At 37.7% G+C, this 27,630-nt stretch overlaps 1 protein-coding gene across 1 annotated transcript; it reads left to right on the top strand.

The window, feature by feature from the left end:
• The first annotated feature begins 8,923 nt into the window (after positions 1–8,923).
• cacnb3a (calcium channel, voltage-dependent, beta 3a) lies at positions 8,924–26,077 on the top strand. The gene is made up of 14 exons (XM_062427871.1): positions 8,924–9,004; positions 9,899–9,991; positions 20,343–20,462; positions 21,407–21,529; positions 21,636–21,751; positions 21,837–21,910; positions 22,029–22,048; positions 22,224–22,301; positions 22,507–22,565; positions 22,676–22,776; positions 22,870–23,021; positions 23,112–23,207; positions 23,549–23,719; positions 25,655–26,077. Exons 1-14 carry the CDS (start codon positions 8,924–8,926, stop codon positions 26,075–26,077), a joined length of 1,707 nt encoding a protein of 568 aa, XP_062283855.1.
• The last annotated feature ends 1,553 nt before the right edge of the window (positions 26,078–27,630 follow it).

Below are 27,630 nucleotides of genomic sequence, written 5' to 3'. Positions count from 1 at the left end.
CTCCACTCCCTTGCCTCTCCTCCCCCTGACCCTCTCGGCTCCAAGCACCACTGTCAAGACGGCGGTGACGTCTAAGCAGCAAACTTCCGGTTATTGTTCACATTAAAGCTCCTTGCAGACAGCAGAGGTGGAAGTACTCAGATCCTTCACTGTAGTAAAAGTACCAATACAGCAATGTAAAAATACTCCATTACAAGTAAAAGTCATGTATGAAAAATCCTACTTTAATAAAAGTAGGCTATGTAAGATTTATTAGCTTGATGTAGTTTCAGTATTACAGTAAAAGTGGTTTGGTCCCTTTGACTGATTTTATTATTATATATGACATCATTAGATTATTAATACTGAAGCATCAGTGTTAGAGCAGCATGTTACTGTTGTAGCTACTGGAGGTGGAGTTGGTTTAAACTACTTTATAGCCTATACAGTTAGCTAATTTAGTCCAGTGGTTCCCAACCTAAGGGTTGGGCCCCTCCAAAGGGTCAGCAGACAAATCTTGGTCTTGACAGTTGTGAGAAGGTTAATAATGGGAGAGGAAAGAAAGTTCTGATACACCAATCAGTTGTCAGTTTTTAGAGCGTAAAATCATTATTTGGCTGAGCTGTTAACTTAATATGCCCACGACTACACACTGCTTACTGTAATTTGCCAAAAGCGACAAAGGTTGGAAACTGGTTTAGTCTTTAACAATGCGCTGTATTTTAAAAGCTTTTCATATTAGCAATTATGTCAAGTATCCATCTGAAAAGTATCAAAAGCTGTCAAATAAATGTAGTGGAGTCGGAATATAATTAGCATCAAATATATATACCTCAAAGTTGTATTTAAGTATGGTACTTGAGTAAATGTACTTACTTACTTTTCACCACTGAAAAGTATGTTGAAACTATGTAAATACTCCATCAGCTACAAGTCAAAGCCTTGAATTGAAAATGACACTTAAAAGTGTGTAATTAATACTAACAAAATGTACTTAAAGTAATGAAAATAAATTATATTTTACTTTCCCACATATTTTATAGCCAGACATGTATTTACACCCAAAGTGTTCAATATTACATAAATTATAAAACACATAATACCGATGAAATATATTATGGAATCAATACAAACAGAATATCAATGGATTTGTAAGATAGTCTTTATATCCTCCAAACTCAGCTTATTGTTTTGAAATGAATTTTCAACCTGCCTTTTCTTTACAATAACAGAGTTGAGTGCAGATCTTGTCCTTATTCAATCAGTTTTATTTCAAAAGGTCAACGTTTTCTTTTTATCTTGCAACACAATTTTTTCCATTGGCTGTTTTTTTAATTTCATGTTAGTTTTCATCAGTTTATTCATTTATTTTGTATCAAACATATTTGGTAAAAAGGTTTTTCATTTTGAAATAAAGAATTAATTATGAAATTTAACTTCATAATTATGATCTCATTTGACAGTGTTGTGTGGTTCATTTCACTCTTCATGTTATAAAATTGTATTTTTCAGTGTTATCCGCCTCAGTTCCTGTGTGGTGTGTCTGACTGTGTCTGACTTGACGCAGCTGTCCTCAGCCTGCTCACACCACTCTTCATTCCACTTCTGTAACTCGGCACTCCCTCTAGAGGTGAAACCGAGTCCTGCACCACCAGCTGGGATCTGGTCCCAGTTGTTCAAAAAGTTTTATCTGGAACACAATAATCTGGATCTGGAAATCACCTTTTTTTTGCTATCCAGAATCAAACAATCAATCTCATTTTTGTTTATCAAAGCAACACTCAAGTGGATCACTCTGATCCAGATACAAACTTTTCAAGATCACAAAATATGGATTACTAGTGCTCAAAATGGGATTATTTACCACAGTGTAGTCGAGCTTTGTAAAGACCAACAGGGCGAGAGGTCACTACACGTTTTTAACTGAGACAGAAGACAGCACAAACATAACTTTCAGTATCTTTTAAACTGTCAGACCCACAAATAATATAAATAAAAACAAACAAATACATATTACACACACACACACACTCTCACACACACAAACACACACGCACACACAAACACATCATATAAAAATCATATATATTTGGACTTTAAGTCAGAGCTTCTTCAACAACATCAACAACATAGTATGTACTGCATTTATATATAACTTAATTTATATATCATTGTATTTATATATTAACTTAACTTATATTACTGTATTTATATATTAACTTAACATATATTACTGTATTTCTTTATTAACTTAAGTTATATTACTGTATTTATATGTTAACTTATATTTGATTGTATTTACATATTAACTTAACTTCTATACTACTGTATTTGTTAACTTCTATATTACTGTATTTATATATTAACTTAACTTATATATTGCTGTGTTTATATATCAACTTAACTTATATATTACTGTATTTATATATTAATTTAACATATATATTACTGTATTTACATGTTAATTTAACATATACATTATCGTATTCATATATTTACTAAACTTATATATTATTGTATTTATATATGAACTTATTATTAACTTCTCTATTAACTTTAACTTAAATCTTAAAAATAACACATTATCATGAAATTGGTTAACATAATAGTTGTCTAATGAAAATGATAGTTAGGCTATATGTAAATTACTTTATTATCATTAGGATACCTTTTGTCCATCAGGATGGAAAATTCACTAAATCATGAACATAAACTACATATTATTCTTATAAGAGACATTGAAGCAATCTATGATAAACAGAGATGAGGCTTCATTATACATTAAAAACAGTGTGAGGCTTAAATCTCATCAGCCAGTTTGCAGAGTGAAGAATATTGATGAAGACTTGGGATGAAGGTCTTCTTCAATACAGTTTTAGGTGCCAGAGGACCTCTGTAGCGCCTCCCGGAGCTCAAAGACTCAAACTGGCTGAACAGAGGATTGGACTGAATCAAGGACCTTCAGGGTTTGCCAACTATTCAGCTGCCATCAGGACAATCTAATGGAAAGTTTATTCTTAGACCTGCAGTTTAAGTGACTGTACCAGGTGGGAAAATAAAAAAAAGTTTAAACACTCTCAATAAGACTTTTGTACACTAGTTATAAAATGTGCTGACTAACACCAAAGCTGCTGAGTCCTGTGAGAAGATAAAGTGACTGTGAGCATTTCTGTAAAATACACTCTGTATTTTCAGAGGAGCTCACCTTGAAGTCAAGAACTGTACCGAGATATTTAAAGCTTTCCACAGTTTCAACATGTTGGCCGTCTACTGAAACTCTATTTTTAAATCATGTTTTGTACAGATAATTAATTTCTAATTTCTTTGTCTTTGCAATGTTGACTTCCAGCTGGCTAATGTGACAGCACACAAACTGTACTTAAACTCTGCACAGTTATTGATAGATAATAACTGTATAAATATTGTGTTTGCATCTTTAATAGCACTGTCCTTTACTGTGTTGTCTATGATTGATGCTCAATAGTGTCCTTTAAGGTGAAGGTACACTGTGAATACTGTAAATACAAAAGTGCAGACGATGTCACAGTATTTTTCCAGCGTTGCGTACCGTATACAGGCTTCATTTTCCTCAGAATTATAGGTGAAAAGTAAGTTATGCTGCTGCTCATAAAGCTTATTTTTAAGTAGAAAAGTGTAACCAGGGAGAGGGTTAAACAAATTAGCCATGGCTATATCCTATATGCATAACATCTGTATCATGTTAATGTAACCTGTTACAATGTTTTGTGCCCAGAGGACAGTGCTGAGAGAGTTTAGTTAATAAATCAAAAACTAAAAGTGGAACCCTTTTCTATAAATAAACTCTATCAATGATGAAGTTGTATGTGAATGAATCTTAAAATGCCCTCTTTTTTTTTTACTTTTTTACTTTTGTTTTAAAAATTGTAATAATGTAAGTCTTGAATACAGTATGAACAATGAATCCAACAGAGATGTGAAACCTTTAGTGAATTCTGGGAATGAAACTAGGCTCATTTACAGCATCAGATTTCTAGGAAACATCTACTGCTTCACTGTCATTGTCTAAACTACTCTTAAATCAGACCTGACAGAGACGTATTTAGAAAGCTGAAAGGTGATAAAGATCACAAAACACTTTTACTGTTTAACAAACAGAAACCAACAGGTGACACTGCAGACAGTTTGCATGTGAGCTGTAAGATACAACAGTTTAAAGTGTGAGACTCTAGAAATGTATGTTTTCTCACTTTAATGCTGCATGGAAAGCTACTTGTTTCAAGTAATGTGTGTAATTAGGTTTAACAAACCCATTTTGAGTTTGTGTACTTTGTATTTAGTTCTTCTAACTTACTGCAGGAGTCACTGTGCATTACCAACATTATGTTTAATAAGATTCTGTTAAGTATCATAATGAATTTTTAAAAAATTAAAAGTTAAAGTTTATTCTTTAATGCAGAAACACTAATACTATCCAAACTGAAGGTGTTCATTTTGAAGATAGAAAGTATTGATGCATGACCTTGTGTACAGCATGTTATTATGTAACCTGATATACTTTATCAGGTTGTGTACATGTAGTACTACCGCACAGACAGCTGGATTAAACTGTAACAGAGATATGAGACTTTACTTTCCACCAAAGATATTACAAGAGATCGTGTATGACATTAAGTTAAAGTTAATTGTTGTCATTCCTTTCTTTAAAGGTTAAGCAAAAGCAGAAACAAAATAGCCATAGTGCCATACATAAAACAGTAAAGCAAAAAATAACAGTATAGGACAAAAGGAGCAGCAAACTTAGAAACTTCACTTAAGATTAAAGTGTAGAAACATCAAGTGCCTAAATACTAAAGTACTGAGATGCTTATGTAAGTCATAATATTTACTCCTCTGTTTCTGAATAGCAAGCTGCCATAGCAGGTGTCTACACTGGGACTGCAGTTTGGAAACAGCAGAGGCAACATTAGGGGGAACAGAGCATGCTGAAGAATAACTTCTTTATTTAAGGCTTGAGCAGACAAAGAACTGAAACAAAGTGCAGCACAAAGAGCAGAATGAACAAAGGATCCAGCAAATCTGAACTAAAACCAGACTTAAATATAAACTGAACTAATGAAACAATGAGGAATAGGTGGCAAAACACAAGGGCAGACTGGGAGCTGATTGGCCGGATGAGACACAGGTAGCAGGATAGGGCTAATGACACTAAAGGCAGGTGAGTACATGCACACAGGAGGAAACAACACAAAGCAAACAGGAAACCAAAAAACATCTTTCTCGCCCTCAGTCTAGTCCAAACAAACCAAAGTGTGCTGTAGTCACATTATGTTAGGTGGAGCTGGAACAATTAGTTAAAAATTAAAAATTAAATTAATTAAAAATGAATGGGTAACTATTTTCATAAACTAATCTTGTTAGTCTTTTTTTAATGCAAAAATACATTTTTTTTTTAGCTTTTTTCACCTTATGTGATAGTAAACTGAATATTTTTTGGATTTTGAACTGTTAGTCAGACAAAAAAAGTTAAGTGAAGATGTCACCTTGGAGTTTGGTGAAATTGTGAAAAGCATTTTTCACCATTTTCTGACATTTTTTGGACTAAACAGTTAACAGAGAAAGTAAGTCGCTCAGTCGTTCTTTGGAAACATTGAACTGTAACAATGTCTGACTGGGCTCAGCATGAACCCATTAAGGCAGAGTTTTACAACACAAGACAGGTGAGGAAAAAGCTGTTTAGTTTGATCAAGTTCAAAAATAGAGTCAGCCTCAGCCACATAACTGGAACATTGATGTAAAAGAAACCTGCCTGTTTATGTAAGTGGATGGAAAGATTTGTCCAAACTTTGACTACAGTTTTTTTACACTCATCTACATTAATGTGGATATGAGTGAAGTCAGATGGCTGAAACCTGCAGAGTTGTGTCGGCTCAGGATAAAGTCATAGCAGGGAAGTCTGTGACTAAACATTTATTTGCTCGTCACCATCATCTGTCAGGACTTTCCTTTTTAAAGTAATCTTTATTCAGTCAGACAGTCAAGATTTCTTTTTCTAGAGAGATGCTAAAACAAAAAAAACATTCATAAGAAAAGCCCACAATCAGCAACAACAAAACTACACAATCAAAGAATTGATAAAAACTGTTAAAAGAGTTAAAACATCAGATAACCACCAGTGCAGATTTTTGCTGGGCAGGCAGCTCGCAGTAGCTTGTTTGCTTTAAATTGCAACCTGTTGCTGAAGACAGAGCTGATAGGGTTAAGACCTACCATACAGTAAATGTGGGCTGTAAAACCAAAACAATGAGTTAAATGATAATTCTCTGGGGGCTCGTCACACTGTAACATTTAGTCATTTGACTCAGTGAAATATAATTATTATTACAGCCCGACTCACAGTGGATATTTTAGTTCAGCTGAAAAATAAACTTGTCAGAGCTCTCTGGTGGACAAACTCCATGATACTGTCTCTGTTTCTAACCCAGAACACGGATCTGTTGGAGTACAATCACGCTGCTGAACGGAGCAGGAGAAGAAATGCTGCGGTTTTTACTTCAGATACAAAATACAAACAGAAAGCAGCTTTATACAGTAATTAAAACCACAACATATGTGTAATCACTGAGCTGCAAATGTGTTGCCAGTATGCTTATTAACTTTCTTGCAGACCGATGTGAACATTGATCCTCATCATCTACTGTAATATGAAGCCAGGGCTAGGAGATGTTTAGCTTAGCTTAGCATAATGACTGGAAACACTAAGCCTTCCTTTGTCCACAGGTAACAATTTGACCAATCAGCATGTCTAAAGTTTACCGACTGAGGTATTATATCTTGTTCTGTACAAAACTATATCTTGCTAGCTCATATAGCTGAACTTTTCCTTTGAAAATGTTCCCCTTTAAAAAAAAATGTGATAGGGCCTCCTTTTCACGCTCCAGTTTTAACCCATTCATTCCTATTGGTATAACTTTTCTAGGATATGCAGATCTATGATTAATTTAATATGACTCCACCCAAATGCACAAATGTATTTGACTGGTTTTCTATAAGCCAATCAGAGAGTTCAGCATCATCTAAAGTGGACTTCAGTAGAGCCACACCCTCTTTTTCATCAAGCATGGCCGACTGTGAGGCAAGGAGGAGGTATATTTTAATCTATTAATCTAATAGTTAAAGTACAAAATTTGTCTTTAAATTTAACATGAGGTGTTAAATTTTGTAGTGATTTCTAACAAAAATAATGAATGCTAGATAGTACTGACAGACGCCACTGAAGTGTGAACAGGTTAACTTGTTTTAGATTGCGTGCTCTGGGCCTAACAATAAACCAATCCAGTACACTGGATACCTTTGGATAAGGTGATTCATTTATACAAAGTCCGACATACACATGCTCACCTTAGTGCAGGTAGATAACAGCATATTTATTCTCGTTGGTGTTTCCATTCAGCACCAACACGGTCAAAAATTGTTTTGCTTCCCTGCCAAACACCTGATTGTCATTACCTGGAGCTTGGCTACATGCACTTCCTGCACTAAAGTGACACACTGTGTTCAAAGTGAGAACTACATGTGTATACATATAATCACATGGTGGTTTAGGTAAGGATAAAATAAAACAATTTTAAAAAACTACATCATGGCTCCAACATATTACTTATACATGTCAAAATGTCAAAGATTTACGGCTTTTACTCAGGAAATCTGTCAATAGTTAGGGGATCTGAATGTTTGTTCAAAAAAAAAACCCAAAAATCACTTTTTTCATTGATATGAGTTAAACCAGCAGTGCAAAACTAAACTATATATAAATGAACGTCAGTTACATTCAAGCCCTTGCCCAACAAGTTCACACTATACTGATTAAGCCACCAACAGATAAATTACTCTATTTTACAGGTTTTAAATCTCAAATCGGGCGGGACATTCCTGCTCTGGGTTTTCAAATGCACATCCAGAGACTAACTTCCAGTATTCCCTTACTTGAATGGGGATTAATAATTTAACTGTGCAGCTCCTCTATGCTTTCGAAATTGTTTTCAGGCCAAATAGTTTGCTGGGGTTTTGTGACACTCAAATCAATTTATTCACCATTTTAAAGCCAAAACAATAGTGACAGACCCTAAGACGTAAGCATGAGTCGACAATATTTTGTAGTTATTTTCACTGCCAGAAGGGGGAGACAAAGTCTACACTACAGCTTTAACAATTTATTAAAATAAATAAACTCATTTTTATTTGAAAAATTGTCTCTTATGACTATTTATTGTCATTTTTACTATTAGGTGGTTTCTTGCATTAATCCTCCGTTCACTGGAATGGATGCAAAGATAACACATAGACTAATAAAGTATTTTAATCAACTTTTTCTTTATTGCTGATGATTTATGAGTGCATTTAGAGTGGAAATCACCATTACAATATTTTTGTGTGGAGCATAAATTGGTTCTGAACGGGTTTTGTAAAAATTTGAATGCAGGACCTTTGCAATAATTTCACTGTGTGGTGTTGAAAGTTTTATTTAAGGAAACACTTTCAAGTACTTCTTCTACCCCTGCCAATACCAGCATTCCCAGTTAGAGAGAGGGTGAAACTGAAGCCTGGGGCCCCCAAAATCACTGGTTCCGCCCCTGTGCGTTGACTCCCCCGGTGGAGAAACTCAGTCAGTACGGGCCTCTGCACGACCGATGACGCTTCGGTCTCTACGGTTTATTTTAGCTCCGGTATTTTTCCTGTTTCCTTCATCTTTTTCCTAATTTAACACACATTTTTCTTTGTTTTGTTTTTTTCCCTCCGGTAGTATGAGCTCAGCTTGGACATTACTGGCCTTTTCCTCTCTGTTTCCGTGCCTGTGTGCTGCCTCCTCGCTGTCTTCGATGCATTCAGATGTATTTTGTATCCCTCGTTGTTTCCTCCAGTAACCCATGTCTGTGCGCATCCCGCCTCCCTGCGCTCTCAATAGATGGTGCAAGTCAAAATGTCCAAATCGCCTGTAGACCCTCTGTCTGCTGCGGAAACCGGCTCGCAATCGCACTATTTCCAGGTAAGTCTGATCACTCTTTATTCACACATTTGTGTGATAACCGAGCGAAGTGTAGAAAAATGGTCCTGCTACTTGTTGTTGAATTTGAGGCGTCGCGTTTTGGCACCGATCGAGCTACTTTTTTTTTTTTTCTTTACCTCTCGCCTTCACTGAAACTGCAGATTGATGTTTGGTCGATGAAAAGCAAATGATTAGAAAGTGTCCTCTCTTCTGATTAATGAAGCGACACACACACACAAAAGGAGCGTGAAATCCTCATAGATGTTGGTGCATTTGCTGCTTTTTTAGTCTGAACTCGCAGATCAGGCCTTTTTATGGATTCTGTATTGATGCTTGATTATTTATTTTAATGCATTTCCTGCTTCAGGCTCAATCTAGACTACATGCAGGGAAGCAGGCACACATATGTAACACGATGGGACTTGTATGTTGGAGCTTTCTCTGAAGGTGCAGAGCATGACTCTGACTCACCTGTAGCCTGAATCTACAGGGCCTGTCAACACACTGCAACATCCACACTGTCTTATTAATGGACTGCGTTATAGGAGGCCAAAGGAAAACTGTCTACTGCATTACACACACATCTGTGTGCTGTTACATTAATGTAGTCCTGATATATATGTGTGATTTTGGCAAAGCTACAGCTGATTATTGTAGCTCTTTTACACCCAGCCTCCTTAAGGAACGTTTATGTTGCCTAAATTATAAAGAAAAGCCTTAAAACTCATTATAGTGGAAGCTGGTTTTATGCTATTCATTCTATCTGTTCATCTGTTGCGCTCCCTTTTTCTCTCTCACCTGTGTGTGTGTGTGTGTGTGTGTGTGTGTGTGTGTGTGTGTGTGTGTGTGTGTGTGTGTGTGTGTGTGTGTGTGTGTGTGTGTGTGTCATCAAAGCTGCCCAGGAAGTTGCCTAAACGCAAGAGCCGTTTCAAACGCTCAGATGGCAGCACGTCTTCTGACACAACGTCCAGCTTCATCAAACGGCAGGTAAAAGCTTTCTGAGCCATTTCTTGATTTGTCCTTCCTTGGTTATGCGTGCATTGTGGGCTACATGCAGGTCTTCTCATAAATGCGTTGTCAGTAGGAGGTCAGATCTGTGGCGTCTATGGTAAATTAAGACTTTAAGGTCTGGAGAAAGCTGCTAGAAAAGAGTATGAAGTTGCTTTTTTGGTCAGTACAGACAGATTTTGTTGGCATCAGTAAGGCACCTGTAGTTTTTCAGATATATTCTACTGGCTAAGACTCAAAATAGGTTTTTTAAAAATTATTTAATTAGTAGTGTAGTGCTTTATTTACCATGCTGGTATCCAATATATGACATTTTTTTCCCTGTATCTTCATCCGGAGAGCAGTCTCCTCAGTTGCAGTTGTTCTTTTGTCCAACAGAGAGCAGCAAAGTGATACTTGAAAGAAGCAGTGTGCTACATCAAAATCCCAACACAGCCCAGTTTTCTAATTAATGTTTTGAGGTCAAGCACGTGCAAAAGACTCAGATTGAGATTTCGTATTATTTAACACTGAAAACAATCAGTAGAGATTTTCAGATTCCCCTCACGCTGTCACTGCATGGACATTGTGAATCTCACATAACGTAACATCCAGATCTACTGATTTGATGATTTATAATAAAGACGATGTTAATTTATCTCCATATGTTGTTTCTGATGGTTTTATTTGATTTGATTTGATTTGTGTGTCAGAGCAGATGAGAGTTGGTTGTAGTTTCACAGAGAGTCCAGCAGAGGGGAGAATACGACCCCTGTAGGAATCAGGTTTGAGTTTCTCCGAGCCACAGACGGACTGTGCATGCAGAGCTCATCCCAAGCCGCTCGATCCCTAAGGTTCATGACATCAAAGAGGGAAAGTCAGGAGCTGGGAAGGATTCAAATATCCCTTCTCAGAAAGGGTCTAATGTGCTAACGACAGAAACTACAAGGCTGTTTTATTTTTTCTGCAGGCTTTGACACCTTCTGTAGGGTATTTCTGTCCGCTTAAACTTAATTTATTAATCTAGAGCTGAAAATATTTCAATAGAATACAGTTTTATTGTCGGCAAAGGTGGAAAATTGTCTTTGGATTATCTGGAAGTTCAATAAAACATTAAAACATACACAGAACAACACTGACAGTATCAGGAAGTCCATTATTCAATTCAATCAAAAAGGAATCTGCAGCCATTTTGATAAATTATCAATACTTTACATAATTTTTCAAGTAAAAATGAATACTTTTCTCCTCAAATGTGGTTATTTTCAGCTTTTCTTTCTCATATATGATAGTAAACTTATCTGTCTTTGGGTTTTGGACTGTTGGTCGTTCAGAACAAGCAATTACAAGTCAACACTAGACTTTAGATGATTGCTCTCAGGCTCATAATTTATTGTAATTAGCAGATTCATCAACAATGAAAATGATTGTTAATTGAAGCCTTTAAGTGTTCAAACCAGCTTCATCTGGTCTAAACTGGGATGTCTTTATTGAAATAAAGTAGCACTGAAACAATTAGTTTGTTTACTTTATTCACTGATTGTCAGAACATGTTTTGATGATCAATTAATAATTTAAAGTGAGACTGATGTAAAATCATCTTTCTCTCCCAAATGAAAAACTGAACTCATAAACAGTAACACAAACCCTTTACAGCTGCAACAATTAATCGATAAGTCGATTGAGAGAAGATTAATTGGTAATTCTTCTGGTAATCAAATTATTATTTTAGTCATTTTTTTAAAGGAAGAATGCCAATATTTGCTGTTTGCAGCTTTTTAGATTTTATTTTATGATAAATGGGATAATAAACTGAATATTTGGGTTTCTGATTGTTGCTCTGACAAAGCAAGACATTAAAAGACATCTTTATCTTTTACTGACATAACGATTCATTGATGAATCAAGAAAATAGTCATAAGATTAATCGATAATACAAATAATCTGTAATTGCAGACCTGGTATAGCTTTACTCAGATGTTATTCTTCTTCAGTCTCACCTGCTCTGATATGACCTGGAGCTTTTAGAGGCATTTGACACATTACTGCTGTTTAAGGTGTTTAAACGACATCACTGAGAATGTTACTATCAGCATTTTTCACGTAATTGTCACTTTGTGCTAAAGCTTTGTTTTATTTTAAATTGTGATCCTTTCATGCTTGTATGCAATAGTTATGTAGTCTCACTTAAAGTCATTTATCAAACCACCAAACTAAGACAGCCACTAACAATTATTTTAATTTTCATTTAATTGGTTAGTTTGCTACTAATTTTGTAAATTATTCAATTGATCACTTGGTTTATGAAAACAAAAAAGCAAATCCCAAATAAATATTTATTATTGTCTCCTGAAATCCAAAGTGATATCTTCTAATTGCTTGTTTTGCCTGATAAAAAGTCCAAAACCCAAAGATTAAATTTATTAGCATGTAAGATCAAGAAAAACAGCAAATCCTCCCTGTAGAGAAAAGGGATGCATGTTTGTTGACTGATTAATTGATTCATTATTTCAGCGCTACAAAATATTTAATTGGACCCAAACTTGGAAAGTCCTTCAACCCTGAATCTGAATAACACAGTACTGTTTTTTAGTAAAACTATTCAAATATCAAATTACAGATGAAACACTTAGTCGATTAATCTTTAACTCTTGATAATCGATAAAGAGTTGATTGTTTGTATGATGTGATTCATGTAGATCTTCAGAATTTGCAGCAGTTAAAGACGTCACATTGACCTTTCCCCTTTTCACTATTTTCTGACATTTTGTAAACTGATTGATTAATTGAGAAAATAAGCAGCAGATTAAACTACAATAAAATGAAACGTCACTTGCAGCCTTGTGTCAAATATATTTATAGTCAATATTGAATTTAAATATTAAAAATGACAAAAAAAGTATTCCACATTCAAAGTGGATTCATATTAAATTAATTGTCAGAGCGAAAAAATATTTAAAACGTGCACAAATTAGCTTTTGTTTAAACTTAAGCTAAAATTAAAAAATGTCAAAATGTTAAAACGACAATAATTGAATCCCTTCATTAAAAGTTCTAAAAGTTGCACATGGGTTATAGAGGGGTGATATTCTTTTCATACTAGAAAGCGTCTTTTGTTTAATATCTGTAAACACAATATTCAAACACCATGAGAAAAAGTCCTGTTACATGCAGAGCAGCGTTAACATCGAAGGAAAGTGGAGCAGTGAGGCTGCGAGGCGTTCATGGTAGAGGCAAAAAAGGGCTGAGCAGACATCTTCCTCAGGAGGGGACATTAGTTATCCTGATAGGAGGGGAGGGGTTTTTGGGGGGGTTAGAGGGGCGAGGGGCTTAATGACAATCTCCAGATTCCCTGAGAATATTGCACGGCTTAAAATATTCATGATGCTCATTTTGAAGGCCTCGGGCGATGTGACGTGTGGGTTCATTGTTCACACACAAGCACCTTTAGTTTCTTTTCAATCATCACCTTCTCTCGGCACGCATAACAGGCAAACCCGACCACCCTCCTCCTCCTCCTCCTCCTCATAGGTAATACAGTATATGTTTTATGCAGGGGGAGTAGATTTCACAAACAGAGCAGATAGTTTCTTGTCTGTGAAAGGGGTGGGGTGTCTATGGAGGAGCAGTGGAGTATGACTCATTTCTGCAGCAGGATACAATAAGCAGTATGCTGCCATAAATGTGGATGTATGTGTTATATGTAGGACATGAGGCTTTGAGGAAAAAATGAGTGGGGGGCGAAGGGGCGGGGGGTTTAAACAGCTGTTATAATGAATTTACAGCAGTTTCCACTTGTGCATGCTGGAGTTTGATCTGATATATCAAATAATGTGAGAGAGGTGGTTTGATCAAGTGATGCAAAAGCTGCGTTGGTTGTTATTCGTGTGTGTGTGTGTGTGTGTGTGTGTGTGTGTGTGTGTGTGTGTGTGTGTGTGTGTGTGTGTGTGTGTGTGTGTGTGTGTGTGTGTGTGTGTGTGTGTGTGTGTGTGTGTGTGTGTGTGTGGTAAGAATAGAATAGAAGGTGTTGCTGTTAGTCGACTCCAGTGCAGGTCGTCCCTGGTTAGGGGATGGGACACAGTGTAGTGTGTCTGCATACAGAGCGAAGTGTATAGAGAGAGGGAGGGACCGGCGGCAGCAGCATCACCACCACATTAAATGAGTAAGTAAAAATGACTCCCAACACAGTCCGCTTCTTCTTCTCTGCATCTAAAACTCCTGTCTCCCCCATCCTCATGTTTCCTCTTTGTAGCATTTCCATCGGATGGTTGCCGCTCATGTTTTTCTTTGTCTTCCTCCTTCGCCCTCTTCCCTCTTCACACACACACACAGGTCAACAATGCTTTTGCTTCTCATTCCTCCACCTGCTTTACTTTTTTTTTCTTTTTTACCCATGTACGCTCCCCTCACCTTTTTACAATTTTTACCGTCTCATCTTCTCCATCAAGAACACCACGCTTGCTCTTTGATTTGTGTGATTGATCAATCTGACAAGTGTCTGATCTTGACTTTGATACTGATGTTTAACCACTGTGTGATTTATTGCTTTGTGTATCACAGAGCTCTGTGCATGTGTAACTTGCTGACATTGAATTATGACCGCACAGTTAATCGAACACTTTTTGAAATTGGATATTTGGCTACAGATTTTCAAATTGCTGTAGTTGCAGTTTTTTTTTCTCAGGGGGGGGGCTTTTTTTTGTTGCACTGAGGGAAGGGAAAGGTGTTCCAGCCTCCTTAATAATATATTCTGCTGTTGTGCAAAATCTCCTTCCTGCACAAAGAAAAAGCCAGAGAAATCAGATTTTAGCTTTAGCATGCACACTTTCCACATTATACAACATCATTTCAAAGGAAAAGTGCAATGTTTTGTATTTCAAGTAGTGTATTACAAATTACTTATACTTAAAAGATGATTTTTATTTCCAAATTGTGATTTGAAAGAGTACAATTTTTAAATCTTACATAATAGTTAACTTATAAAATTAACAGTGTCTTAAAAAGCTTTTTTTAAATAAATCTGTTGATTTAAAAGTACCACTACTTTGATGAAATTTTACTTGAGTACAAGTAAAAATACTGGTCTAAAAATATACTCAAGTAAAAGTAAAAAGTAGCTTGTTAAAAATGTACTTAGAGTAAAAGTTACTTAGTTACTTTTGTCGTTCAAAAAGGACAAAGTGAGCCCATAAATCTCTAACTAGTTGTTTTTTATTAAAGGTAAAGGTATACATTTATGAATTCAACTTCAATGACAAAATTAAATATGTCGACACAAGACATTTAAAACGTTTATGGAGATATGTGTGATTTTAGTGAAGACCATCCCATAAAACTTTTTCAAACAACACAACCATTGAATTGAAGGTGGCATAAATTGTGGATTCTGTAAACCAGGGGCGATTTTAGACCCTTTTTAGGGATGCTCTAACACCCCTAAATTTGATCTCAGCACCCCTACAAATAAATAATAAACCCACCATAGTCTCTAAAAATTGTGTGGGAAACCCTGAATTATTAAACACTTGCAGGGCATTGACTGTCTAATTGTCATTAGGGGCTGAGCCCCTCTAAAGGTCTGATCCTAGTCCTACAATCGCCCCTGCTGTAAACCATCCTCTTTTTTTTACCAGCAAATCTATAAATCAATACGGGTCAAGGTCACAAGAGCAATAACTTTTCTTTAAATGACCCAAAGAAGACCAAACTTTTAAGTATCAATGTTTAAAAGGCTGTGCCTCTGTGCACCATTCGTTTAATTATCTCATTTCCGACGCTGTCCTTTTCACATGAACGCATCATGCTCAATGCCTGTACCTGCAGAGTGAGACAGCTGACGGCACAACGTCTAATGGACATTTCTTTTAGTGTGCGTCCATAAATATGTGAGTCTGTTGTGTTCTGTTAGAGTTTATATGTCGCTATGAGAGCTAGCTGCCGATTGTCACAGGCTTCAATAATTTATGAATGTTAAGTTATTGTATCATGCTGGTTAATGATGCTGTACAATCCCCTTTGCTTTAAAAAGTAAAAGTAAAGATTTTTAAAACTACTTTAAAAAGTACAAGTACACAAAAAAACTACTCAATTACAGTAATGCAAGTAAATGTAATTCGTTACTTTCCACCTCTGGGGCCAACCCAGGTGGGGTTTTTTGTTTGTTTTTAGTCCTGAAAAATAAAACCTATTTTTGGAGAATCATTGCAGTAGTTTAGAGTATGGAAGCTCAGTTGCTTATGAGTGTTTATACTTTTAACTCCCACTGCTACTGTTGATGGCAGATTTACTCAGCTGCAGTTTAACTACAAACATAGCATTAATTCTGTGAATCAGCAAACCAGTACAAAGTAATCTTGGCTGCTGTCTTGTTAAAATGCTCTGTGCATGCTGATGTCTGTACATTTACACTTGGCCAAGGATGGTTTTGTGGAAGCAGAAGCACCACTCTGTAATTTTGTTAGAGAAAATATGGGATTGTGAATGTTTGCTGTTCACAGAAGCCAAACAGAGTGGGAATTTTAGTTAACTCTTAGAAATACTAACTGACTGCTTTACAAAGTAAGAACGTTGTTAGGACTTCAACAGCAAGCAACTACAATATTTCATCTAAGAAATATTCTTGCACTTCTTGTTGGGATGATGTTGTTGGTTTTAGCTTTTTATGTTCAGACTGAAAATGCCAGTGACTTTTAAAATATCAAATTTCTCCAAGGCTGTGCAGAAAAAATGTCTCTGAAACCATCGACACGTTGATGCCTGTCAGTGTGTCTTTGTGTGTGTTTGCATAGTGTCTATACTTAAACATATGTATCATATAAGCACAATTTTCAATTTCTTTTCTGTTTCACTGTGTATAAATGACAATGAAACAAATGACAGCAAACATCTGGAGTCGTCTATAGTGTGACATTATCTAGAAGTTGTCAAGTAAGACGTGCAATTTCAGAGGACTTAAACTTTCATCTGCAACTGAGCGTTCACCAAACATAACTGAGTTCAAACAGCATGTTAGTCCCAAACATGTCAGTAAACAATAACATCACTCTTTTATGATACAATGAGGAATTAAGTATTAAATTAATGTTTAAAATACACTTTTTAGTACCTAAATCTACATTTTTTGTTTTCCCTTGAGCAGTAATTATTAATCATTAGTTATTAAGTTTCTATCAAACCAAGATTCACAATTTATATAAATTAAAGCTGTTGTAATGAATATTTGTTTGTTATAAAGGGATCAATTGACTGTGTAATGTGAAAGTGGTTGCTCAGTGTGATAAACCCACAAACCCAGAAAAACTGACTCTGCGGTTCTCTATGGAGCATTCAGCTCATTATTTTGGTTTTCGGGCGCACAACTTAACTGTGTTGATTGACTCTCCCGGCTCTCATAGCATTGTTTCCAGCAGCAGTTAGCAAAAAGCCGGTAAACATAGTTGAGCATTTCACGGCTAGAGAGACAGATTTTGCAGAGTCCAAAACATTGGATGTCTTTACTTGGATTCTTCAGGTGGACACAAACACGATTGTAAATACATTTATTCCTTCATAAGATGATAATACTATATGTCAAATTTATTTCTGTTTGTTTACAGCTTCTTATGGCGTCCCAATCGTCCAAAACATTCATTAATGCAGATTTGCTCACACCAGGAAACATTAATAACGTCAGATAGTGTACAAAAAAGACCTGTCAATCAATTTTAAAGCAGTAGATTACAATTAAGCATTTTGAGTTTTGGTCACACAGTTTTATTTAATTTGCATAAACAAAAGTATGACCCACACTGCCATTTCTAATCTACATATTCTATTAAAAGAAAAAGAATATAAGTGAGAAATGAGAACACATTTTAATGTAAAATCACTGAACAATGTATTAGTAAAACTGTAGTGAAATTAGAAGAGAGATCCCCTGTTGTTCTGTCCCTCGACTGTAGGATGACTTGGCCCTCCTGAGGACTCAACTAGCTGGATGACACACTTCCCCGTCGGCCCCTCCCTGTGGAGTTGAGGCCATCAATGTTGCAGTGTGTGAAGAATAATCACAGAAGCAGAATGGGAAGGAGCAGAGTTAAATTTAGCCTCCAGACGGGGACATTAGCAGTGAAAAACAAGACATCCTCACACCAGACGATAAAGATGTAGTCATGTCGTTACACACTCTGCAATGCAGCTCAGGCTTCACCTGCAAAATGTACAATTCTCTGTCCAGTTACTTTAGTGGTAACACTTGTTTGTTTTTTTGTTGGGGCGGGGGTTAACAGGTAGGCAGGACAGAGAGCGTACAGCAGTCTCATGTCCAAACATGAATAATGAACGTCAATCACAGCTTAGGCAGCTCACTGTGTTCTAACATCATTAAACAGCACTCTGACATAACGCCTTTCCCCTGCGCCCACCACCACATTTATTCCACTTTTATGTCTGTGTGTGTTTGAGTGCGCTCCCAGTGAAGACAGGGACGCCGTTACAGTCAGAAAATTCAGATTCATGTCTTTATCAGGCTCTAGCGCCGTCCTCCTTATCAGCCAGGTATGCAACTCTCTCTGACCATTTCTATCTGTGTTTCTCTGTCTCTCATGGTCTTTTTTTTTCCTCCCCACCTTCTCTCCCCTTCCCCTCCTCCTCTGCTGTGTTTCCCCTCTTTTTCTTCTATCCATGGTGAGTATAGATATCTAGGTCTCACTCCAATCCTTCATAGCATTTTATTATGTTCTAATCTCATCTTCCCCTTGAGATAGCGTCGCTTTATCTCGTCGTATAAATCGTTTATACCTCTCTCGTTGCACCAACCATGCATCAGTCATGCTCACTCTCCGTCCTCGTAAACATCCTTCTCTTTTCAGTATATCTTGTCAAAGATATTCACCCCACACTTCTCTCTCTCTCTCTATCTCTATTTTTCTCTCTCCCTATCTATCTCTTGTCTTCCTCACCCTCTTTTTCCGTCTCTCTCAGTGCTGCTCTGGTACTGCTGCAGTGTTGCCTTGCAGAGCTTGTGAGTGCTAGAAATCAGATCTAGTTATCTAACATAGACACTCACAAAAAAAACAGGAGATGTTCGCTTGCTGTTTCTCTGGGGTTTGAAGTGGTATTGTTGGTATTTTGGGATATATATATGAATTCTGACGTGCTGCTGGAGCAAAGGTGGTGGTTGTTTTTCATGTCTGTGCACTTTTTTGAGCCTGAATTTCCTTTTGTTGTACTGCTGCTAATTGGTCCTCTGGAGGATCTGTTTGTATATGTTGGCAAGATGGATGACCACGACTAAGTCACTGCACTCTGGAGTGAAGTGGAAACCCAAAGTGAAAACTGTATTAAACGTCGTTTCTCAATGTATTGCTTTATTTGCAAGAATGAGCCTCATTGTCTCAGTGCATATAAATGTAATTATGATTTTCTTGCGTGTCTCGTCCATCACTTCTTTTATTTCTTGTTTTGTCTGCTGTCTCACCTTTCTGTTGCCTAACTTGGTTTTGTTTGCTGCAGCAAGTTTTTTTTTTTTTCTACTGACAGATTCAGGACTGAGCTCCTTCAGAGAAGCCAAATAGATACCAAATATAGGAGGGCTGAAACACACACATAGAGACACACAGAGTGCCCAAACTGTATCTAGAACACCACTTCATATTCGTTTCCTTTTCATCTTTTTCTCTTTGAAAATCAGCATCATGGTTACTGTCTAGATATCCCATGGCCATATGATTATTTTAACATACAATTTATGATAGACGTTTAAGAAAATAACCACAGGAGTCTTCTGAATAAAAGCCAGCAGCAGCACCTATAGGGCAGTTATCACCATTTTACTTTGTGTTTGCTTTATCTGTCGCCTTCAGCATAATGTGCGAGCCATCCCCGCAATGTGTCCTTAAACCGCTTACAATGAAAAATTATAGCCAGCATATATTTTGCTAATGGGGAGATGTCCTTGGAGAATAAACAGGGGAATAAAGGATGTATATGTGCTGCACTGTGGGGGATGATGGAATGGATTGGGGCCAAGCAGGAGAGAAGAGGAAGCAGTTGCCTCCTTTGTGCTATATTTGGTCTGCCAGAGGATGGCTGGTGTGGGAGAGCAACGCATTGTGTTGTAGATACACGCAGGCTCATACATGAATGTGTGCATGAATACAGACACGTATTTGAATGCACACCTGCAAACAAACAGGATCAGAGAGCAGATGAAAGTAAAAACGGAAACAGCAGATCTCTAGCCTCATAGGAATACGATGCAGTAACCTTAGCGTGACTAGACAATCTTCATGTAAGTACTTAAATAATCATATAATTCCTATATGACACAATAATATCCCTAACATGTCCACCTCCAACCATCTCCTGGCAGGGGTCGGCTGATTCGTACACCAGTAGACCGTCGGATTCAGACCTGTCAGCAGAGGAGGACCGCGAGGCGTATCGGCGTGAAGCCGAACGCCAGGCACAGCTGCAGCTCGACAGAGCTAAGGTAGGTCATACAGTGATTTACACTGATGCAGTGGTGTTTTTCAAGTTTAAAAATGTGTAGGTGAATGGATGAGGCAGGCGATGTTCAGTATTTTTGTTATTGTCAACAAACCTCACGAAATCTCAAAACTTTCCAACTTCACTGTGCTGTCCATAACTCTGAGGCCCTATGGTTCATTTATGTTTTTAAATGTCTCACTGATTTCCTAAAACAGCTGGATACTGTTGTTTCTAGGAAGGTGTTGGGGACTACTTAAGTCAAGGAGTTAGTGCACTTGTGAGTATTTACGGTATTCAGATGGTATTTGTCTGTTCGACTCAACATTAACTGCAATCTCCGTGTTCATCAATGTGGCTCATCAATCAGTTTTTAATATATTTTGAACAACAATGGAGTTTCAAGGCACAGAGGAGTAAGAGATATGAGGGTTTTAGGTCTTTTCATGGGATTTGTTGACAACAAATATTGAATATCACAAGACTTATCCTTTATGTCTTGAGCCACATGTCGAGCTCTTCTGCTTTGGAGGCTTTCTCATATGTCTCATCTACTCTCATCCTACTATCTGTAAAGAACAATGAAGCACAGTTGAAAGAGTCAATCCAAAGGCATAAGTTAGTCAAACAAAACATTTAAATCTATTGTACATCTGCAGTCAAACTTCTGTTTTTCATTCAGAGCTGCAACAATTAGTTGACTAGTCAATTTACAGAAAATGAATCGTCAACTATTCTGATAATCAATTAATAATTCAAGTCATTTTCAAACAAAAATGCCAAACATTTGCTAGCTTCAGTTGCTCATTTGATGATTTAATGCTTTTTTGTCATACATGATATTGAGTTTGGTCATTAGTGGCAGCCCTAGACACAATCTTAGAGCTTTCTACTGGAGTTTCCATCATTGATGAGGGTTTTTCTTGTACTTATTTATTGTCACTACAGTCCAAACCTGTAGCGTTTGCAGTAAAGACGAATGTGAGTTACTGTGGAGCTCTCGATGAGGACTGTCCGGTCCAAGGAGCTGCAGTCAACTTTGATGCCAAAGACTTTCTGCACATCAAAGAAGTGAGTGATTATTCATTAACTAATGATGAAGAACTCCTCCCTTACTTTAAAATAACAAAGACACACAGTATGTGACACGGGACTGTTGTCATTCTGAATTTAACAGAAGTACAATAATGACTGGTGGATCGGACGGCTAGTAAAAGAGGGTGCGGACATCACCTTCATCCCCAGCCCTCTACGACTGGAGGCGATGAGACTCAAACAGGAGCAGAAACAGAAGTTTGTGAAAACCAGGATACATTTACTCTTCAGAGGATGTGTTTCCACAGTTCAAGTTTGATAATTTAGTTTTCTGTTGTTGCAGGAAAACAGGGGGTAACTCCTCTAGTCTGGGCGACATGGTGACTGGGAGCTGGAGGACCACACCGCCATCTGCAGGTGAATGTAAGTACTACAAACCTGTCCAGTGTGCTCCAAAAGAAACTCTCTTTGCCTTCTGCTGTCTTCTTTCTTTTTTCCTTTATTGATTCCTACATTATTTTCTTGTTTTCACAAGCTAAACAGAAGCAAAAACAGGTAGGTTTGCATGAAATAATATCTCATAATGCACAGTTTTTGACTTTTACCTTTAAGGGACAAAGTACTGTGTTTCATTGCTTTTCCAGACAAATCTACCCTTCCCCCATCGTTTCTCACCCCTTCTTTCTCCGTTCTCCATCCCTCTCCCCTCATCCTCCCATATTTCTGTCAGGAACACGTACCCCCCTACGATGTGGTGCCCTCTATGAGGCCGGTGGTCCTCGTGGGACCATCGCTGAAGGGCTATGAGGTCAGCCTCTCCCCGTTTCACCTCCAGCAGAGAATAACTGCTTCGCTCTGCACTATTTGTTCTGTTGAAACTGTTCCTGCACTGCTGCATTAGTCGTTAGCTGACCATCTGAATTGAACATTTGATCGTGTGTATTTATACGCTGTTTTGAAGGTTTGTGTCTGTTTAAACAAATCTGTTCGTTTCCTCTTATCCTCCCATTTAGGTGACGGATATGATGCAGAAAGCTCTTTTTGACTTCTTGAAACATAGATTTGAGGGAAGGTCAGTAAAACCAAGAGATACTAGAATAAATCCTGTACGTGTAGAATGTCGGGTCCTCAATACATCTGATCAAAATGTTTTGTCACTGTCATTTGTGGCTTCGATTGCAGAATCTCAATCACCCGTGTAACTGCCGACCTGTCCTTAGCCAAAAGATCTGTCCTCAACAAAAGACCCATCATGGAAAGATCCAACACTCGTTCCAGTCTAGGTAACTGCGAATGATAGCATGAAAAATCCACAGGTCTTTGATATAAAGAAGCAGTGAATTTTCTGATATCTCTCATGTGTGCTGTCTGTGCAGCGGAAGTTCAGAGTGAGATCGAGAGGATATTTGAGCTTGCCAAAACCCTGCAGCTTGTGGTTCTGGACGCAGACACCATCAACCATCCTGCACAGCTAGCCAAAACCTCCCTTGCACCCATCATTGTCTACGTGAAAGTTTCTTCGCCAAAGGTAGGTTACCTCACTCATGAGCGATTTGCTTGGATGTAGGCTTCCTCATCTTCCCTGACCTTTAACGTCTCATCTTTACCTTCCTCTCAGGTGCTCCAGAGGCTGGTCAAATCCAGGGGGAAGTCTCAGAGCAAGCACCTGAATGTGCAGATGATGGCTGCAGACAAACTCTCTCAGTGCCCCCCTGTGAGTGGAGGGAGTGTTTCATACATTTCCACTGCTATAATGCTTGGTCCTTCCAAATCAACCAGTACAATATGTGCACTGGTTAATACATAATATGTGATCAAGTCATATTAACAAAGTGAAAAAGAGGAAGAAAAATCCTTGATCATTAATTTAAATGATCTGAGTTTGCAGTAACTACCATTATAGTTTTCTAATCATATATACAAGGTGTTTGCACCTAATTGGTGGTTAACACTGCTGGTAAACCTGTAAGAGTCCAGCTTGAATTGACAATTCCAACCAAAAGCATCAAAGTTTCTTGTAAAAATAATGTAAAATATTGTTTTTTTCACCTGTAGGATATGTTTGATGTCATTTTGGATGAGAACCAGCTTGAAGATGCTTGTGAGCATTTGTCTGAATACCTTGACGTTTACTGGCGTGCCACTCATCTCCCAGGCACCACCCCTCTTAATCCCTTACTGGAGCAAAGTCTGATGACTCCGCCTTCTGCCATCTCTAGCCTACAGGTGAGTTTGTTGCCCTCGTTTGTTTAAAATGAGGAGAGCTTGAACATTGTTTTAATACTTTTTTAAGATTCTTCAGTAGGAATCTTGTATGTGTTCACTGTCTTTACCAGCTCTTCCCATCTCAGATTCTCACTCTTGTGTTTTTTAGTTAATTGTCTCCAGTTGTCTTGTGTGTCCTTTCACTCATCCATGCTTAACATTTTTGCAGTTTTCTGAAACACAGGAATTAATTGAATGATCGCTTACAAAATGGGGTGAGTAGTAGGGTTTATATATACTATATATATATTAATATTTGCACTCTCAACCCCAACAATCCCTTTTTACACTCCTGACACCTGAACGCAACATACAGGTTGAGACAGTGAATGAACAGCATTTTATTCATTCAGATCTCGCCACAGAAAAGATGACATGTTGTTTTTATTGGGGTTTTTTTTGTTGTTGTTTTTAATTGCATCCTTCCTCCTTTTCCTTAGTTGATGGTCTCAGGTGAATCAACATTGCTCTACAAGCTCTCTGGGAGAAAATTCACAAAGCAGGGCTTCAATTTCATACTATTATTGAAAATGTGCCTGAAATGACTAAACATTTGCATGAAACGTCAGCTTAGAAAAAAAAATCTCAACCACTGTTTTTTTTAAATCGCCGATTATCCTTTTCCAGGCATTGCTTTGTGAATGGAGCCCCCAACTCACATAACGCTATCTTGAATGACGATGCTAATTAACGGCACATGACCGATGCTTTAAACAGTGTATTTACTGGAACCAAATACACAACAATATACTGAGACCATAACATTAGTACAACAACATTTTACATCCAAGAGTAACCCCCTGACCATCCATTCAACTGTTTCACTGGCATTTCTTTTCAGTGTCTGTATTAATCTGTTCACACACAGACAAAACACTGTAAACACTTTGAAGAAGGCTTTACCGACATTGCAAACACTGCTACATGCCAGCTATTAACTGTAACTTAGCAGCAGATTATGGCAGGTTATGCTTAGTATTTACTGTCATGATTTCCCACATATAAACTTTTACTGTGTCTTTGAGCAGTGCACTTGCAGTTTGTGGCTTTGAACACTAGAAACAGAGACCGCCCTCATTAATATCAAATAGCATTTCAGCAACAGAGGTTAGAAAAAATAATCAGCAACAATTTTGATCATCAATTAACAGTTTAAGTCTTTTTAAAGGAAAAATGCCAAACATTTGTTGTTTTCAGCACCTCTCTGTGAGAATTTGAGAGAAATGAAAACCTTCAGTGTTAGAGCTCTTGACTGACAAAATCAGCAATTTAAAAATATCTGTGTACTGAGCTCTGGGAAATTTGTATCAGCCATTTTTCACTAACTTCCATGATACAGACAAAAAATGATTTGACTAATTGAAAAAATAATTGATGGATTAATCGATAATGAAAATATGATTCAGTGAATTTACAATCCTTTTCATTATCAATTAATCTGACCAACATTTTCTCGAAGAATCAAATATACAAAGTAGTGAAAAAAGGATCATTTCTATTTTCAAATTGCTTGCTTTGTCTGAACAATTGTCCAACCCCCAAAGATAATCTATTTATAATTATATCAAACAGGGAAAAGCAGAAAATCCTCACATGGAGAAGCTATAAGCAACAAATGTTAAGTGTAAGATTTTTGCTTCCATATAATTGGAAGGTGGTATGTTATCGCAGTGTTTGTAATCATAACAGCTATGTTAGAGTTAAAGTCCTTCTTCATATGGTGTTCGCATTATTTTGTCCACCCTCTGTGTGTGTCTGCTGTGGCAGAAAAACTGTCACACCTCTTACCAGAAGCTACGTAGAGATGTTGTCCTGGTTTTGGAGGTAGAGCTGTCCTCTAATTCATTCTTTCTTCTTTTTTTTCTCTTCATCACCACTTCAATCATTCAGAACCAGAACAAGAACCAGCCGCAGCCTCGTGAAGCGGTGGGCTTGGAGGGCGACGAGGAGGAGGTGGGCGAGGAGGCTCACTCACCCTTGGAGCAGGACAGTCTGATGCTGTCTGACGAGGCCAGCGACTCCCTGTCTCGTGGCCGGAGGGGGAGCCCGTGCCACAGGGGGGGCGAGGAGGAGGAAGATGAAGAAGAGGAGGAGGAAGAAGAAGAAGAGGAAGAAGAGGAGGAGGATGAGTATGCCTCTCCTTGCCATGCTCGCACATACAGGGACATGTACCCCCCTCACCGTGGGCACACAGGCAGTGCCCACAGTGCCAACGGGCACGAGTCGCAGGACAGGCTGCTCCAACGTGAAGCCCAGCAAGGTCACAACCAGAGGAACAACCGCCAGCGCAGCCGCCCCTGGCCCCGAGACACCTACTGAGGAACAAGAGCCCCCACCGGCCTCTAGATCAGCACCAAGACCCCACCATTCCTCCCCAAGCCCCCCCAACTGTCTCCACACACACACGCAATTTAAAGATGAAACAGCTTTCCCAAAATCAGCTCCAAACAGATTTTAGCGTTTAGTATTTACAATCACTCTCTTCCAGACTCCCAGTTTCACTTTATCTAAACCGAGGGGATGTAACGACTTCTCCAGGGTCAGATCATTCAGATTGTCAACAGGGCTACTCAACTCTGCAATGGAAAGGTTTCTGGCTACCAGCTGTACGCAAACTTTAGCTGCTTTGCCGAAGGTTTCTCTATTGTAGGATGTCTCATATACTGGCCTTAAAATTCCTAAGACTTTTAACTATCTTTACTATTGCATGTATGAATATAATTATTTTGAGACTATTTGCACATTAATGTCAGAACAGGAACTGAATGATCTTTATGGATAAACTAATGTAGGAATGTCTACTGTTGAATCCATTTATGGGAAATAGTAATGCATTTGATTACAATGTATATACCGAATGGGCACCTGGTTTTGTTTCATTGCTACTTTATTTATTTGTTTGATCGATTTTGTGTTCATACAGACTCGTTTGTTGTTTCGGAGAAATGTTTCCACCCATGTGTTCGGTCAGTTTACACTCTGAAGACGGCGAATGGCATTAGGGAGACACACATCAGTTTAACAGCCTCTAAATGGTCACAATGTGAGTGTAAGCGGTTTGTATGGCATTAGATTTTTTTCATAATTATTAAACAAAATCCCCCAAGAATCAAACTAAAAGAAGAAATAAATTGAAAGTGAATAAAAAAGAATTTCAAAACCAAAAAATGACCTTAAAGGCAAAACTTAAAACAAAACTAAAGTGCTACGATTGGCTATAATATTCTACATTTTTATTTTCTTTCACTTATTCTTTTGCTGCCCTTTTTTTTTTTGTTTCGTACCACTTGTTGCATCATTGACTTGTCCCTCCAAAAAGTATTTGGCCAGTGTGGATGTTGCAAATCTGTAATACCTGCAGACCTGTAATACCCACCTGCTAGAGCTACATCAATTAGTCAATTAATTGGGGATTTTGTCATAAATTATTATAAAACAAATCTAATTCCATAGTTTGAAGCTGCAGTACAGTGTCAGTGTCACTTACAGTTCGTTCTGGGCATCACGTGTCTTTGCTGTTGCACAATCACTCTCAACACCTCTAAGAATCTTAATAAAACAGGCACAAAGAATGTAGACATAACTAAGAAAGGGAACTTTTAAAGGACGAATTATATTTGCCAAACTGTTTTGTTTACATCAACTCATTCACATATATCAAGCACATGCTGCGCCGCTGCAGCTCCTCTTCAAATCCAGGCTTCAGAGAATGTAAGCTTGCATGCCTTTGCACCTCCAGCACCACCCGGTGTCTCCCAACCCAACCGATTGCCCTGTAATTCGATTGTAGCACGTTATTGATTGTAGCATCCACAGTTTCTACACTAATCTTACCCCCTTGTATGTCAAACATTCAGTTCAGTTTGTGTACT

Source organism: Scomber scombrus, chromosome 10, assembly GCF_963691925.1.
Source record: "Scomber scombrus chromosome 10, fScoSco1.1, whole genome shotgun sequence".
Lineage (NCBI taxonomy): Eukaryota > Metazoa > Chordata > Actinopteri > Scombriformes > Scombridae > Scomber > Scomber scombrus.
This window is presented reverse-complemented; position numbering and strand designations above follow the sequence as displayed.

Coding starts and splice junctions, on each gene's coding strand:
- cacnb3a (XM_062427871.1), top strand. CDS start 8,924: ATGGTGCAAGTCAAAATGTCCAAATCGCCTGTAGACCCTCTGTCTGCT. Junction 9,005..9,898: donor CGCAATCGCACTATTTCCAG/GTAAGTCTGATC, acceptor GTGTCATCAAAG/CTGCCCAGGAAGTTGCCTAA. Junction 20,463..21,406: donor TGCAGCTCGACAGAGCTAAG/GTAGGTCATACA, acceptor TTGTCACTACAG/TCCAAACCTGTAGCGTTTGC.